Source organism: Excalfactoria chinensis, chromosome 3, assembly GCF_039878825.1.
Source record: "Excalfactoria chinensis isolate bCotChi1 chromosome 3, bCotChi1.hap2, whole genome shotgun sequence".
NCBI lineage: Eukaryota > Metazoa > Chordata > Aves > Galliformes > Phasianidae > Excalfactoria > Excalfactoria chinensis.
In genome coordinates this window covers 69,203,829-69,218,049 of record NC_092827.1, presented here as the reverse complement: position 1 = coordinate 69,218,049, position 14,221 = coordinate 69,203,829, and the positions used below count along the sequence as shown (strand labels likewise).

Genomic DNA, 14,221 nt, shown 5'->3' with positions numbered 1-14,221 from the left:
GTGCTGTCAGGTTTGAGATTTCTATGGCCTTATAGAACAAGATATCTTTTCTTCTTGCAACCGTTGGAATGTGCTTTATTTGTTTCAGGAGCTGTGTGAGTACACAAACGTTTCTGCTCCATAAGGATGAACGTTCTTTGCTTTTGTTTGGCTTCCTAGCATCTCCAGCTTATGATCACTAACCACGTGACCCACTTGAACAGTCTTTTTAAAAAACTGCAACCATCTCTGCTTCTATTTTGCCTTCACTTCCAACATTTCCCTCCGCCTCTGTACAGTTTGTTCTCCACATCCACTACACCGTCCAAGTTAATCAAGTTCTCAGTGAGAGTTTCACCATGTCTTCCAGAGAAGTCCTGGTATTGTCATGAGTCTTTAGTTAAAAAAAAAACAAACAAATTATCTTGAGATGCCAAGAAAGTCACAGGGTATTAATGTGAGAGAGACTCCAAGCTTGTCCAGCTTCCAGAAGAGCTACTGGAACCATAATTGCCGGTGTCTGGAAAACCCTGCTTCTTCCTTAGAGCTGTGCATTCAAGGATTGTACCACTGGTCCTTGAAGAGAAATAATAATGATAATAACGTATAGCAAAACTTGTTTTTATTGCAATTCTGGGAAGTCTTTCCAGTAGTGGAAAATCACAAGCTTGTCTTGATCCTGGAGCGGTGTTGGCACTTTGCTTTTGAATGACAACAAATGTTAAGTTGAAATTAGCTAGGATCTTTTAGTGCAGCAGAGTTTTATTCAAGAGCATTCAAATTACTGGCTGTTGTTTTCTGCTGTAGAGTTCTGTTCAGGACTCTTATTACAGCCTGTGAGCAACTTTAGAAGCCATTTCTTTGGGAAGTAGATTTGGCCACATAGTGTGCAGTGGAGAGCTTTCGAAGTCTTTTTGTTTGTGTTGCAGTTTTTAGCTCCATAGCAGGGTACACTTCCAAAAGTATACAACTAAAAATGTTAGCCTTATAGAACAAAACTGGACCATGCAGCAGAAAATCTGCTTGAATGTATGTATTTATTTATATATTTTTTCACTATTTGATGCAGTTAAAACACAGAGTGGGAATTCTAGCATTTGTCTCATGGAATGTGTGCATGTGTATATGGCAACATTCATTTCTGAAGTAATTTCATTATGCTACTGTAGTTATATTAGAGCTGAGTTTGGCTTATTGTTTTGAATTCTCTTTTGAGCAACTTAAGTAATAATTAAATAATAATATTGCCATTTCTAATAAGCATTAGGATAGTGAAAATGGTTTTTGATCCTTTTGCAGAGGTAAAGCTCAGCTTGATCATTTTCTCTTAAAACTTTCATAGAAAAAGTATTTGTGAGGTTAATTTAAATGTAGGTGGGAATCGGGTTTGGGGCACTACCTACCTCTTCTTACCCAGTTTGTAGCACATCCAAATGCATCTATTCCGTGCAGCAAGTTTTAAATCATTATTGTTCTGTAGTCATTGCAAATTTAATAAGTGGCCCTGATCTGTTCTGTGTTGCACAGAATGGGCTTACAGTTGTGTAAAGACCAATAATAATAATTGGTAAAGTGATTTAAGGTTAGAAGATGCTTTCCCCATTAACTTTTGTACTTTGCCTCTCCAATTTCGTTGGAGATTACTTCCAGAACTGCTGAGCAGCCATGCGTGCCACTGACAGGACCAGTAAGGTTTTTGAGTTCTTAGTGTTTCTGAAAATTGGTCTAAGTGTCTAAACAGGCAGTCAGAATTGGCTTACATTTGAAAACAGTGGACAACTACGGTAACTGATTACAGGTTTCGTTTATATTTAGAAGACTTGTTGTATGTATAATTGGCAAGAAATGAGAAGGTTATGAATTAGTGCAGGTTTCTTGATTTGCTAAATAATCTCATGTAGTATTTTGGGGTTCATTTGCTTAGTGTGTTTTTTGCCTTTTTTTCTTAATATCTGGTTTTGGTTGCACTTTAAAATATTAGGGCAAATTGATTATAAAAGAGCAAGGATCTTTTGGGGAAGCAAGATTCAAGAAGTGCTTGTGAAAACTTCTAGGCTAAAAAATGGAATATAGGGAATTTTCTTTATATTTAGAAGGATGAATTTGACTAAAAGATACTTAAAGGGACTTGCATGACAGATCATAAAAAGATGAGTTTGAACAACTTCTGCTCAAGCAGGTTTTGATGGATGACATCTTTTTCTTTAGATTTTCTTATGGGCAAGTCATTTTTGCACCATACTATCACTGGATTTTGTGTGTATTGCTATATCCTATTTTACTGATATTAATCGCACGTAGTCCAGTTTCTCATATTTGGAGCCTGCTTTTTCCCAGTCTCTAATGCATCCACAATATTTATCAATATATGTGGTTTGGAACTGAAAAGCTTATCAAGTATCTCATATTAACTCTACAATTTTTTAAACCTTTCAAGAGATGACACGAATAAGGAAGAAGATGAAGATGAAGAAGAAGCAGAGGAGGAGGAGGAGGAAGAGGAGGAGGAGGAAGACAGCAATAACATTGAGGAAGAAGAGTTTGAATGCTATCCACCAGGCATGAAAGTCCAAGTGCGGTATGGAAGAGGGAAAAATCAAAAAATGTATGAAGCTAGTATTAAAGATTCTGACATCGAAGGTGGAGAAGTCCTTTACTTGGTGCACTACTGTGGATGGAACGTGAGGTAACTTGAGTTTTAGTTAGTGAATGCTTCTTGAATTTCAACTAAAATACACTTGAGTACTTTGAAAAACTAAATGAATACAGAGATCTGAAGTCCTAATCTTTCAGTATTGGTGTTCTGTGAAGGGCATTGTACTGTATGAAACTATTAGATTTTTAGCATCGTAAAAATGCGGAACTTTAGTTATTTAGAAAATCATCTTAAAATGTCTTGCTAAGGGAAGGCTTCCTTCGCTGTGATCTTATTTTTAGATCTCCCCATACAGCAAGTGACAGCCCACTCTTCCATAAATTCCTCTTCTGGATCTCTTAAGTTATTTTTTTTTTCTCATACAATATTTGAGTAGTGCACTTAACCGAGTCTACATACACGCTCTTCGCAGAGTAGCAGAGAGCACGTTAGCAGTATGCTATGTAACAAGAGAAGTACAAGATTCTTGATGGCAAATTAGTATGCAGCAAATAATTGCATTTCTTTCAGATCCAATTTACCACCTGTCCCCAGCAGCCTCATGATTACAAACAAGATGCTTCTCAGCCCACTGGCTTCTTATGCTTTTCCTAATATATTTCAGATTACATGCTTTTTAATGTCTTTAATGTAGCACTAATGGAAATAAATTGAAGCATTAATGTTTGGGTTTTTTTTTTTGCCATTCAAGACTTTTTTTTTATTTGCAATTAAAAACTTGAGAAAACTTTGACCACAGCAGAGAAAGCTGAATGTTCTTAGTGGCTTTTAAGCCAGTTACCTGGTCTTCTGCTTTTTTCCTCAGTTTCAGTGTATCTGTTCATTCTCCTCATCTTAACTTCATTACTGTGTTCACAGAGCTTTAAAGAAAAAAATAATCACAGCCCACAGGTATCCGAGGTTATAGTCTGCTGCTTTTATTCTTCTGCTCTTCCAGAAAGTTTGAAGCTCTTATGACCTACTGTCATCTGGACTTCGCCATCCTACCTCTGACCGAGAGGGCAGGAGAGATCTCATTCATTCAGCACTAGCAATATCTGCTAAATATATATAAAAAAAAAAAAGTCATGGTTGCAGATGACTTTTTCTCTCCCTCCCTTGAATATACATCTTTGTGTCTATGCCTGGTGATTTCCAGGTCCACTACTTAGGAGTATCATCTCAATAGAGCAAAGTTTTCACAGCAGTCTTTTGTAGAATTTAAACCTACGTATGTGCTGATCTACAGGAATATGTTCTTTCACATACACTGAATTCAGGCGGCATTTGTAACTGTTGTGGCAATGAAGTCTGAGCCTTAAAATGCCCAAACTGAGGGAGAATCAGCCTGTTCAGGGTAGGATTTTGAGTGTTGCAGTTCTTTCATTAGGGGAAGGATTGAAGTTGATGAAATTCACACTGAACTCACTGAGAAATATCACCGTAAGGTTTTATTTGCTTTAGATTTCTGTTTTGAAATTACTGTTGTTTTCCTTTTAGGGTAAATATTATTAAGTACATGCTATGATGTGGGATGATCAAAGTTTCATTTAAACAAAGCCATTTTAAAAATGAAGAGAAGGTAGATGTGAGCTTTTATCTTAGGGAATCCAATGTTCTGGGTATTAAAGGAGAAATCACAGTCCTGTTTTGTTTTTGTTGTTGGTTTTTTTTAACTCTACGTTACTCTACATTACAACTCTGTATTTTAAACAAATACATAGATTGATATCAGAGACATTCTCTCTGTGACTACAGTATGTCTAAAGAAAAAAAGAAAAGTATTTTTAGTAGTTTGTGCTCATTTTAGAGGTCAGAAGGGTCTTTTTGTTTTTCTTCTTCTTTTTTTTTCTCCTGGCAGCAGGACTTGCACTTATTTTCTTGGGATTCCAGAAGAGCCCTCTGAAAGGGGCTGGGAGATAAAATTATTTCCACTGAAAATATACCAGTGATGGTTATGTAGCTCTATGGGACTCTGTTAAATATGGCTGATTTATTTAAAGTGAAATTGTTTAACTTTTTGGCATTTGACAGTAAGTCTGAGCTTAAGACAGCATCTGAACACATTGATTTTGTAAAGACAAGTCTTATATGATGTAGTAACTGGCTTCCAGTCACAACCTGGAAAAGTAATCACTTTACTGGGGTAGGTTGCAGTTGCCCCTTCTTATTTGTTACAGCTGTGTTCCTTGCTCACTGTGCTTAGTGGGGGCTAGGCTGTAACATTAGGTCAGGGAGTATACTGAGGTCCAGGGAATTCTTAATTACGTCTGTCTCCTATCTGTCAAAGTTAGCTTTCCTGTTTATTTCCCAAATAATGGTGTGTACATGGACTTTGGAGTATTTGGAATGGTATTTGGTAGATTTGATGTTTAGCCTTGTTTATTATGTTTAATTCTCTAGAACCAGTGTCACCACTGCAAAACTTTGCTAATGTAGTGTCTAGAAGTGTGGAGGTGGAATAGAGCTGGACAACAGTGTGTAGCTGTGCTAAATGACATTGCTGTTAGCTTGTGAAATTCAGGTGATACTCCTTTCTGATGAAGGTACAGAACAGTACTGTTCAGTGAGGCCTGACTTGTAGTGAAGGGGAACAGTAAACATCTCTACCCTGTTAAAGAGCTCTATGCATTATCATATTTTGGCCAGAAAGCCCTCATGAGAGAAGCTGTATTTTGTTGCATTCTAACAGGAACAGTTATTGCTGGTTATGCGTGCTTCCTATGAAACAAACTTCTCCGGAGCCCATGGTGCCATTTCCCTCTGACACTGTTATAGCTTTTGGCTGCCAATGTAGGTCAGAATTCATTGTTTGAGCTTTTGAAGCCTGTTTCCTCTGCAGTATGTTCCCAGTGATGAAAAACAGGCAACATTTTCAAAATGAGATTGTAATCTTAATTCTGTTAGATGGCACATTATTGCAAGGCATTCCTAAGTATTCCAAGGGCTATTATTATTTTTGACTTTTTAGTTTCCTCTATAAATATATATTTGAAAGTGTTTTCATCTTGGTTTGTTGAGGTATTAACAATATACAGATTTGGTACTTAGCAATCAACCACTGAAATTAAAGGAACTTGTGTTGCCAGATTTTTAAGTACTTTAGAGCAGCGTATGAATTATTAACAACTAAGTAAATGAAAACCTAATACTCCAGAATTAGGATATCAGCCTAAGTAATCTCTTTGTTTCTTTGATCGCAGACACTGAAAATGTTTGATTCCTTCATGTTAGCAGATAAAGACAATATTACTGGAGCTTCTTAGTGAGTTTCCTAAGGTTTGCTAGTCCCCTGTGATCACTTGTCTTCCAGACGTATATTTTATGGTTTATTTTAGCTACTGTTTGATATGTGTAGTTATCACAGAATCAGTACATATCTCCATGCAAAGCACCAGTTAGGGTTTCACTATATAACCGTGCATTTCTTCTTTCCTTCCTTCTTTCCAATTCAAACCCAACTTTCTGACAGGCATTTATTTTAACCAGTTAGGTGGGAAATTTTCACTCCTTACCGATTCATCTTTGCCTTCATTTTGTTGTAACAAAGAAGTTTTTTGTTTTTTCTTATATGAAATCTTTAAAACTATATATTTAACAGATCATCCATCTTGATTTTCAAACAAATCTTTTCCTAAGACTCACTTAGGAACAATACCCATCTTCCCTTCTTCCCCCATGCACCCTAGCTGCTTGCTCTTGGGAGCTGTAGAAGATGACATTTCAATACAATAACCTAGATCATCAGAAGCACGTACTTCTTGGAATGAGGGATGAATAAATTCTTTCATAGTTTCTCTGTTTTGCTTTGTGAGCGGACTGCCTACAGCAAGATTAAATGAGACTTCAGTTTTACTATTAAAATAACGTGCCATTCTGTAAAGACTCTTGTCTTTACATGTAGCATTTGTATGCAGCTTGACATCTGATGCACTGCGTGGCTTCCATGGTGCTTCTCCCTCATACAGTAAAGGAAACTGTAATTCAGTCAGTCATGTTTAGTTGTGGCTTTGGATGTATCCCTCCTGCAAGATCTGTTCAAGCTTGTTGAGGGCTGTCACAGCTTAGGCAAACTTCGCGTCTGACATGTGAGCAGTGAACATAGGCTGTGCCCTGCAGAGAAATGAAGAATGGGTATCTGACTTGTCAGAGTAGGCTGATGGGTTCTGTAATGCTGGAGCTTCCTGCTGGAGCTGCTGTTACACTTATGGTCAGGAGCAAAGCAGGATATGTTCTGGCAAGGAACTGTGGCTGTCACAGATTTTCAATTTGTGCTTCTCTCAGGTGAACTGTGACTACTGTTTCTGGTACATAATGTTTTAAGACCCAGTGATGTCTACAGATAGGCAAATGCAGAGTCATAAGAAACTTACTCCATCACTTCAGTGTTTCTCCTGGTCTCTCAGCGGTGCACCTTACGGGGTTGTACAGGGCAAACTTCATGTGCGGAGCAGTCTTTGTGTATGTGAAAGGTTGTATTCACTAGCAATATGTATTTCCAATAAGAAAACTTTTTTTTTTTATTATTATTATGACATATCAGGCAGAAAGGGCACTGTCAGAATAATTGCCTTTCCCTGTGCATTTGTCAAATCCTGGTGCAGTATTCCTGCATGCATTAGACCTAATGAAATCTTATATTTATGTGGATTGCAAAGGCCATTTGGCAGTCTACTTCACAATATTTCTTCATGAAAGCATATCTTTGACTTTAGGAAAGGCTACTTCAGATGGGGTTTCTCACAGTCCAACAGTTTTGTTGTTTTTTTTTTTCTATCCAATGCTTTCCATTAAAATAATATGGTACATTTAGTCCCTCTAGATGGTTTTTTTTCCCACTTTTAATAACAGTCACTAGATTTGATGCCCGGATTCCTAATGCACTGAAGTGCTGCATCTTCCCTTCCCTGTCCATTTATATCGTGGGAATCTGAGGATGTCTCAATATTCAGGGAGTGACTGTGGAGTAGGAGAAGGTCCTTGCTAGCTGTGGTCTGAAGCAGGTATCAGTGCACAGCTACCAGCCCCTTGGTGTACTTTATTCCGGTCACATCAAAGGCAGCAGGAAGGGCAGTGATGACCTTGCAGGTCTCAGCCATCTTGAAATGGGCACCATCTGTAGCCCAGTGAGGGTGCTCACACTGAGATATATTACCTCTGAACATTCCCTTCCTTACCCCATGTGCAACAGACTGCTGGTTCTTACTTGTTTGAGGTTGGTGCTTGGGAGGTTTTGTGCTTTAGGATGTGTGCAGCTGCATGCTTATCTAAAGGTGGTCCTGCAGTAAGGAAAGTAACATATTCTACAGAATTTGAGATGACAACTCTGACTTGAAACCACTGTGGTTATGAATTTACTCTCATGAGGCCTAGCTCTGAAGTTTCATTTAGGTGTTGGAGAAAAATCTGAACCTATCCATATGTTTTACCTTCAAACAGTACCCTATCTGTAGCAGTATAGGTAAACTCACTGTCTTATAGCTGTGGAATCTGCTGTTAGTCTTGTGACTGATGTTTCTGTTGCTGTCACACAGTGGAAAAGAAAAACAAATTATTTGGGAGTTTGTCAGAGACTGCAGCTAAGCTATAGAAAGATAATGTCTGTTGTATTTTGAAGGGTTTGTTTTTCACTGTATTACGTGAAATATGAGGGGAAAAGAAAAGTTGTATTTATTTTTGAAATCTCTTGCTTAGATATTGGAGTATATAGGAAAGTAAGTTGGAAACACATACACTTTCTTTTTAACAGTGATTGTCTTTAACTTGTCAGTATTGTAGATATAATTGGCAGTAGTTGTGAAGAAGGGGAATTAGGCCTGTATCAGCAGGTGGTCAAATAAGGCCAGCTGGAAAGCCAGCATGGTGATGAGCGCATTATGTTCCGCTCCATTTTGTACTAGTTCTTTGGGTGTGGTTTTGGTTGTGGTTTTTTTTTTCTCTCCATTTTCATGTTTGACTTAAAGGACTCCCTATTTTTGTGGCGTTACACTGAGGCAGAAGTGAATACATACACTGATTTTCTAGCTGACACCTTTCTTACTCAGATGGTTATTGAATTCACAGTTATAGTAAAACAACAAATGATGCTTGCTCTTTAATTATTTTTTTATGCCAATTAGCATTGATTCTTGCTGTTTTTCAGAAATACGCAGTGAAAATAGGGAACATAGTTCTATGTGGAAAGTATATTCCTGCTCAGAGCATCTTTCTTTGGTCTGATATTTGTATTTAACATGTGTGGCTTTAGGCAGTAGCAGTATCTATTGTTTGATGCTGATGGTATGCTTTTTTGTCTAATATCATTCTGATATAGAATGGAAAACCTGAAGTGAAAATGTGTTGAAAAGTGTTAGTGTTAAAAGAGGGTGACTCAGGAGTTGGTGATTCCCAAGTGCTAGTGACTCAGCAGAGCTCTTTAGCAGAGCTGGAGGGTGATTTTTGTTAGCTTTTTATATCTTATATAGTTGTGAGGATTTACAGCTAAGGAGATACAGCTTACAAGCAAAGTACATCTCCCCTAGATTCATATAGAACACCTTTCTGGTAGTCTGTTACACTATGCAAATGAACCTCCTGTTCCATACAGGCTGGGAAGCGTTAGCTTTGACTCCTGCCCATCAGTGTAAGGAAACTTTGTCCTGTATGCTCAAACATGTTAAGAATCAACCCTTAGCTTAAACTTTACATACTGAAAGCTATATTAATGACTTCTTTATTTATACTAATGACTTTTTTTCTTTAAATTCTAGTCTTTTTTTTTTTATATTGCTAATACTTTTCTTTTCCTCCATTAATTTATGTTATGAGGTAATAATCTGCTTAAAAACATAAATGTGTACAATTTTTTGTTTATAGGTATGATGAATGGATAAAGGCAGACAAGATAGTGAGACCAGCTGATAAAAATGTACCAAAAATTAAGCATCGAAAGAAAATAAAGGTAGTTTCTCTCCCTTCTCCCTAGTTCTTCCCCACCTTTGGTTTAATGTATTTTTAAACTCTTTCCCCTACCCCTTTCTTTTGATAGGCCTACAAATGTATGACAGCAAAAGCTAAAACTTGTAATAAGTTTTATTCTTTCACTTAGAGGGCGTGGAGGGAAGCTTCTCTTTCCTATATTTCTTGTGAGATTTTATGTATGCTCTTAAAGAAACGAAGATCCATCGGTACTTGGGAGCTGATAGACTGGAATTTGGGAGCTCCCTCTGCTGACTGGACAGCAAACATATGAGTGGTCCTTGTGTATGTGACTTTCTTTAGAATTTTGCCTCATAGCATTTCTTTCAAAAGTCACTCCTAAAACTGACGTTTAGGCCTAGATTATGGTATGTTCTTTGTTGACCAATGGAAGGCTAGGAAGCTTTTCCTTCTGCCACAGATGTCAGCATGTTCCTCCTTATCCCCAACGTTGTGATGCCTCTGGTATCTGAGTCTTGTTCCAGAGCTCTGTGCCCCATTGTGACAGTCAGAATCCTGCCCCACCCTGTGGCACTTGTACCTGCCGGTCTGACATCCAGTGGTGCTAAGGCAACACTGGCTGTTTGCTTTCCCGTTTGTGGTAGCACTGACTCTGTTCCTGTCCTTGGTACAAATATTGCAGCATGGGTCGTTGCAGGAAGGTATTTCTCATCTTTTAAACAAAGAGGGAAGCTTTTCTTTTCAGGTTGAACATTCAAGATAATTCTAGCCATGTCTTGACTGTATTCTGTTGTAAGATATATGCTTGAAGTAAGAGGTTTTAATTTTTTCTTTCACACAGCATAAAATTGACAAGGAAAAGGAAGAGAAGTATTCTCCAAAAAACTGTAAATTACGACGTTCATCAAAGCCACCCTTTCACACCAGCACTTCACCGGAGACTGGGTCTAAACTCGATAGCACTGAAGCCAAAAATAGTGAACAAGCTCCTGTTAAATCGATAGAAATTACTTCTATCATTAATGGGCTTCAAGGTACTGTACATTAACTTCTTGAATTCTGTAACATTGCTTTTAAATGTAGTAAATGAATGTAGAGTAAATGATGAAACTGCGTGCTTCTCAGTCTGGCTGTCTCTTTCATTATGACATCAACTGCAGAAATAAGCCTTGAACATAAGCAGTATTCATGTTTTCTGAAAATGGGTATTGTAGATGTAAAGCCTTAAGAACTGCATTTTTCTTTGATACACAGCCAAGCGTTTTCCTTTCTGGTGTTATTTCTAAATTTTAAGTTTTGATTCACAGGGTTCTAAAAGTTACATAAATCTTTCTTCTCTTGAAAGATTGGATTAATGAAGCTAGGTGTCCTGTCAGCACATCTGCCGTTCCTAACTTTACTTCCCACTTCCCATGCCTTTACAGCAGCGCTGCAGTAACTGGTTGCTTCTCTTCCTTGTCAGCTTCCTGCATGTCTCTATTAATAACAAACAAACAAAAAATAAAACAGTATATGTTCTATGTAGTTTAGTTCAGGACCTGTGAAAGTTATGTGAATATAGTAACCTTCAGACACTCAGATTGGGTAATATTGGCTACTAGGTTTCCTACTTATAGGTGGAATAACAGTTACCATAATCTTAAGCTTTGTTTCCTTAGGAAAATAGAAACAAAAAAGCAATTAGTTGTGTTGAATGTGATGTTGTTACAATTATTCTGTAATCAGCTTTTTCTTAGGAAAACATAACTTGATGCTTTTTAATTGTGCACTACTCTTTTTGCTTTTCAGTCCACATAGATTCTGCATAGATTCATGCTGTAGGTTTAAACTTTTTTTCCTTGAAGGATAAAGTGCTGTATTATGTTACTGTATTTTCCCACAATTCTAGAGCAGTTTGCTCAAAACTTTACATATCTTTTTTTCCTAAACTGGGATGAATAATGCTTTTTTATTCGGCTTTCCTTTGAAGGGCACAGCAGACTAAACAGGTAGAGAGAAAAAATGGTGGACCTGATTTTTGTTATTTTTATTAGTGGAGTTTGTTCGATTTCATTTTACATGGTGGTTTTTCTCATCTCTTGTACTCATACTGGCAATGTAGTCTGACTATGGCGTGAGAGAGAAAAGTATTTTAAGTTCATTTTTTTTTTGTGCCAGACTTCAGAACTTTGAGCCATAATGTCTACTATAAATTTTCAATTGGAAAATGCAAACAAAAATGAAAGTGTGTTGTCAAACTTGTTTTCAAATCGGATCTTAAGGCAGAGATTAAGATCCTGCATATCTTAAAAGAAATGGAGAAAATAACATTTCCCAAGATATTTTGTTCTGTATCTCTCATCTGTCTGCCAGTATGCTCTTGTATTTCAGCAAGACTTCTTAAAGAAAAAATAATAATAAAAATACAAAGGGTAATGAGAGCTGGTAATTAGGATATGAATAAAGCTTTGGTTTATCATGCAAAAGCTGATATTAAGCAACAGTGTTGTTTAAGTGTAGGCCATAGCCCACCATGCTTCCTGGAGATATACAATGTAATTTAGTACAATTTATAAATGCAATTGAAATATGTACTACTAGAAATTCCTGTAGCGTGTGATTGCATCTATACGGTTTTCTTTATTTTTATCTTTTAGTATTTGTAACCAAGATCAATGCCAACTTTCTCATTTTAATTTTATTTTTAACCAGCTTCTGAAAGTTCTGATGATAGTGAGCAAGAAGATGACCAAAGTGCCCAGAACATAGATGCTGATGGCAAAGAGGAATCTCAGCATGAAGCTGTGAGCCAAGATAAAAATGAGTTGTGTCTAAAAGAAGAACAAGACAGTTCATCCCTCCCAGAGGAAACTAAAGCTTTGACAGATACAGTAGTGCCCAAGTCAGGATCCAAGTCTCCTGAAAGGTTGCGAAAAGAGATGGAAGAGTTATCTGAAGATACTGACTCTGATGGAGAAGATGAAGCCACAAAGAAGAAAAAGGATGTAAAAAAGGAGGTTGGGGATAAAACAGCAAAACCACAAGTAAAACGTGGTAAACGAAGGTACTGTGTTGCTGAGGAATCTTTAAAGACTGTGTCGCCTAACAGAAAGGACGAGAAGTCCAAAAACAAAGATTCCCTTAGTTTAGAAAACAGCAGCAACAGCTCTTCAGATGAAGAAGAGGAAGACAAATCTAAGCTGAAAATCACTCCCACTAAAAAGTACAATGGATTAGAGGAGAAAAGAAAGTCTTTACGGACAAGTACTTTCTACTCAGGATTTTCTGAAGTGGCAGAGAAAAGGATAAAGCTTCTAAATAACTCTGATGAAAGACTTCAGAACACCAGAGCAAAGGATCGAAAAGATGTTTGGTCGAGTATTCAGGGACAGTGGCCGAAGAAAACGCTGAAGGAATTGTTCTCGGACTCTGACACTGAAGCTGCTGCCTCCCCTCCACACGCTGCTCCAGAGGATGCTGCAGCAGAGGAGCAGCTTCAGACTCTTGCAGAGGAAGATATTTCTTTGCCTAGCTCTGAACTTGAAAAACCTTTGCCGTCTAGTGTGGACGTTAAACCTGTTGAGGAAAAAACAGCTGAAATGGGTGAAAAGAAAGTTGAATTTCCAAGCAGCGGCAGTAATTCAGTGCTAAATACTCCTCCTACAACTCCTGAATCGCCTTCATCTGTAACTGTAACAGACAGCAGACATCAGTCTAGTGTTGCTGTCTCTGAGACCTTGCCACCAAATCAAGAAGAGATAAGAAGCATTAAAAGTGAAACCGATAGCACAATAGAAGTGGACAGTGTAGCAGGGGAGCTGCAAGACCTCCAGTCTGAGGGAAATATTTCTCCGACGGGTTTTGATGCCAGCGTCAGCTCCAGTAGTAGTAATCAACCAGAGCCAGAGCATACTGAAAAAGGTAAAGGAAAGCAGAAACAGAGGTGTCTTTAACCTAACATATCTTGGGTTTGGTTGTCTTTTTGTATTGTAGATGTATTTTCATTGTTATGGTTACACTGCTGGAAAACTGAAGGAAGCACTAGCCAGGTCTCTACTTTGTGTCTTTAGAAATGGCATAATCACCTATTGAATAAAAGATAATCTGCTAAGAAGCTTCTTGGCTTTTCAGAGAAAGAATTGCAGTAGTTTTAATGAGGAATAAACTATATAAGAATAAAGTTTATACCAGAGGTGGCAATAAAAGCCTGGAATGAACTGTAGTACTTTGTGTAGGGAAAATTTACTAGCAAGCTGAATGCATTTAAAAATACCTTGCTTGCAAGTATATTGTATTGTTTCTCAGCATTAGAGGATCAATATTTTATCAGCTTATTGGGGAGAAGAATAAGGCCAGTCATTGCATGCATAGGCAGCCAGTTCAAGCTTCTTTAATAGAAAACAACGAAAAGTAACAAAGCAAACAAATAAGAAAAACAAAGTATTCTGATCACAAGTCTTGACCTGATTAGCAATATTTCAGATACTGAAATCACAACTTGAGACCACTAGAATACAGGGCTTAAACACTGTTTACACTGTACTTGTAATGTCAATATTCTATTCTTTTAACTATTTGCTAGACTGGATCCAGAAGCTTTTTTGTGACATGCAGTGGCTGTTTCACAGCTGCTTCTAAAAACCATTATCCTGCCTGAAAGTAATGAAAAGGAAAGGGGGTCTGAATATAAACCGGGATACAGGAGTAATT

The 14,221-nt window shown here is 37.6% G+C and overlaps 1 protein-coding gene across 3 annotated transcripts in view; it reads left to right on the top strand.

Annotated features, from left to right (window-relative positions):
- ARID4B (AT-rich interaction domain 4B) overlaps positions 1–14,221 on the top strand; it is an 83,919-nt gene that overhangs the window by 64,269 nt on the left and 5,429 nt on the right. For 2 of the 3 annotated variants that reach the window (XM_072332493.1, XM_072332495.1), the window contains exons 17-20: positions 2,417–2,665; positions 9,470–9,554; positions 10,374–10,566; positions 12,224–13,432. In XM_072332493.1, the coding sequence (XP_072188594.1) occupies positions 2,417–2,665; positions 9,470–9,554; positions 10,374–10,566; positions 12,224–13,432 (1,736 nt within the window). The remainder of the gene's footprint in view (positions 1–2,416; positions 2,666–9,469; positions 9,555–10,373; positions 10,567–12,223; positions 13,433–14,221) is intronic. The other variant, XM_072332496.1, reaches the window with a different exon arrangement.